The following is a 2,891-nucleotide window of genomic DNA, read 5'->3' as shown; positions in this document are numbered from 1 at the left end:
CCTAGCCCCAGGGAGAGGCAGCGCCCCGCGGCCCGAGCGGTCCCGGTCCGGGWCCCCTCGCCCTCCGCCTCCCCGAGCGCCCGCGGCCTCCTCTCGCCCCAGGCACGACAAACGCTTCTTCCTGAAGACGCAGAACAAGCGGGAGATCCGGTTCCTCCTCTCCAACCTGCCCCGGTACCTGCAGCACCTCGAGAGATACCCCCACTCGCTCCTGGTCCGCTTCCTGGGTGAGCTGGGGCCGCGGCGGCCCCGGGGCGCGGGTCCTGGTCCGCATTCCCGGGGCGCCAGCGCCGGCAGCGGGAGAGGGGCGGGGGTGCGCGCTGGGGGCGGTGGGCGAGCGGTGCTGAGCGCCTGCCCGGCCCCTCACCGCGTCCCGCCTCCCCGCAGGGGTTCACAGCATCATCCTGCCCCGACAGAAGAAGGTAGGTGCGGGCGGCCGGCGCCGCGCCGCCCCGGCGCCGCCTGTGCCCGCCTCACGCCCGCCCTCGCCCCTCTCCGCCAGAAATACTTCATCATCATGCAGAGCGTCTTCTACCCCGACGAGAGGATCCTGGAACGGTGAGGCCTGTCCCGGGCGCGCGGTGTCCATCTGTCCCGGGGCAACCGGCATCCATCTGTCCTGGTGTGCCTCCTGTCCATCTGGCCAGTGGTGTCTGGTGTCCATCCGTCCTGGTGTGTCCCCTGTCCATCTGGCCAGTGGTGTCTGGTGTCCATCTGTCCTGGTGTGCCCTGTGTCTGCTTGCCCTAGGGTGCCCCATGTACATCTGTCCTGCTGTTCCCAGTGTCCATCCACCCCATAGTGCCCGGAGCCATCTGYCCTGGTGCACCCATGTCTGCCTGCCCCAGGGTGCCCCGTGTCCATCTGTCCTTGGTGCCCAGTATCTGTCTGTCCTGGTGTACTGGGTGCCTCTCTGTCCCAGGATACCCAGTGTCCATCTGTCCTACACTCCCAAGTGTCCATCTATCCTGGTGTGCCCAGTGTCCATTTGTCCCGGCGTGCCCAGTGCCTGTCTGTCCCAGGATACCCAGCGTCCACCTGTCCTTGGTCCCCAATGTCCATCTGTCCTGGGGCAGCGCATGTCCATCTGTCCTTGGTGCCTGGTGCCCATCTGTCCCCGGTGCGCGGTCTCCGCTTGCCCTGGGACAGCCCGACCCCGCTCCGTGGGGCACCACGCTGCGGGGCAGGGGGCCCGTGGGGCGGCGCGGGGCGGGGGGGCCCGAGCCACGAGCCACCGCGCAGGTACGACATCAAGGGCTGCTGGGTGAACCGCTGGGCCGAGCCGGCCCCCGAGGGCAGCCCGGCCGTCGTGGTGCTGAAGGACCGCAACTTCGAGGGCAAAACCATCGCCCTGGGTAAGGTGGGCGGCGGGCAGGCGGCCGGGAGCCCGGCGGCGGCGGCGAGGGGCCGCCCGCGCCCGCAGGCGCCCAGCGGCCCTGGCTGCTCCGGCAGCTGGAGCTGGACAGCCGCTTCCTGGAGGAGCTGCGGGTGCTCGACTACAGCCTGCTGCTGGCCCTGCAGCCGCTGCACGCCGACGAGAAGCAGCCGCCCGGGCTCGCCCTGGCCAGCCTCGTCGTCCGCGCCGCCCAGTAGGTGCCCCGGGGCCGAGCGCAGGGGCCGGCTCCGCGCCGCGGCCCGGCCGCCGCTCACGCCACCGGCCCCCGCGCAGGTCCGTGGAGCCGAGCCCCAGCTCGCCGGGCGCCCGCGTCGCCGCCCAGCACCGGCGCCTGCTGCCGGCCAGCAGGAACCCGCTGCACGTGCTGGACGGGCCGCAGCTCCGCTACTTCGTGGGCATCGTCGACCTCTTTACCGTCTACGGCTGCCGCAAGCGGCTCGAGCACCTCTGGAAGAGCATCCGCTACCGGGGCCAGTCCTTCTCCACCGTCTGCCCCGCCGAGTACGCCCGGCGGCTCCGCCGCTGGGTGGAAACGCACACGCTGTGAGCGCGCCCGCCGCGAGCTGCCCCAGCATCGCCCCCGGCCCCGGGCGGGAGCGCCCGCGGCTCGCCCCCAAAGCCTTCGGTTCCCGCGCYCGAGACCGCACCAGCTTTCTCCTAAGAGCCGCACGGGACCGGCACGGGGGGCCTGGCGTGCAGCAAGCGCGCTAGGTCTCAGCCGCAGCACCGGAAACGCTCCTCCGGGAGCTGTCCCGCACCGAGGCCGTCAGCAGCACCCGGCACGCCTGGGAACTGCGCTGCGCCCGAGCGGCCCGCGGGCGTCACGGCCGATGGCTGCGCTACCGGGGGGCTCTTCCCCCACCCGCGTCCYGTGGGGCACGCCGCGCCGTGTCCCCGCTTTGTGCCTCAGTTTCCCTGCCCTGTTCCTGGGTGCAGCCGCTGCCCCGGYGCCTCCGTCGTTCCCGCACGCCGTGCCCATCCTGGGAGCAGGCTCTGCTGGATGGGAAAGCAGGGACGAGCCGGCACGGAGAAACCGAGCAGCCCCCGCCCCGGCGCAGGTCATTGCCGGCAGCCGCAAATGTCCAACCCGAGAGCCGGGACACCCCCGCGCTGGCGCCCCGGGGGGCAGAAAGCATCAGCTCTGGCTTTGAGTGGCCTTATGGATTAAAAAAGATCCGCTACRGAGGGGTGGCAGGACTGGCTGCGTGTTTCCTACCCAGGCGACCCCAGGGGCGAGGGTTCCCCCCGGCGGAAGGAAGCGATGAGCCCGCTCGCCCGGCGGGAAGCCGAAACCGCCCGCCGAGAGCTCGGCGCCCGGCGCCGCTCGCCGCGCGCCTCTCCCGTGCCCGCGCAGGAGGAGCCCGGCCCTGCCGCCACCTCCGCTCTGCCTTCCGCGGGCGGCGGCCGGGCGCAGGGTGGGCACCGGCCTCGAGGCTGCGCCTGGTGTTTCCCCGAGGGGAAGCGTCCAACGCGCCGCGGGGGCCGGAGGCGCCTGCT

General features: G+C 72.7%; 1 protein-coding gene across 1 annotated transcript in view; it reads left to right on the top strand.

Annotated features, from left to right (window-relative positions):
• Positions 1-2,019, top strand: part of PIP5KL1 (phosphatidylinositol-4-phosphate 5-kinase like 1) — a 3,632-nt gene extending 1,613 nt beyond the window's left edge. The window contains exons 2-7 of the mRNA XM_085320065.1: positions 6-227; positions 388-422; positions 503-558; positions 1,241-1,353; positions 1,422-1,587; positions 1,668-2,019. Of these exons, the coding sequence (XP_085176191.1) occupies positions 6-227; positions 388-422; positions 503-558; positions 1,241-1,353; positions 1,422-1,587; positions 1,668-1,941 (866 nt within the window). The 3' untranslated portion in view covers positions 1,942-2,019. The remainder of the gene's footprint in view (positions 1-5; positions 228-387; positions 423-502; positions 559-1,240; positions 1,354-1,421; positions 1,588-1,667) is intronic.
• The last annotated feature ends 872 nt before the right edge of the window (positions 2,020-2,891 follow it).

Source organism: Rhea americana, unplaced genomic scaffold (genome assembly GCF_003343005.1).
Source record: "Rhea americana isolate MKP2758 unplaced genomic scaffold, rheAme1 scaffold_61, whole genome shotgun sequence".
In the NCBI taxonomy this organism is placed as follows: domain Eukaryota; kingdom Metazoa; phylum Chordata; class Aves; order Rheiformes; family Rheidae; genus Rhea; species Rhea americana.
The sequence above is the reverse complement of the archived record's forward strand: the minus strand, read 5'-3'. Positions and strand labels throughout refer to the sequence as shown.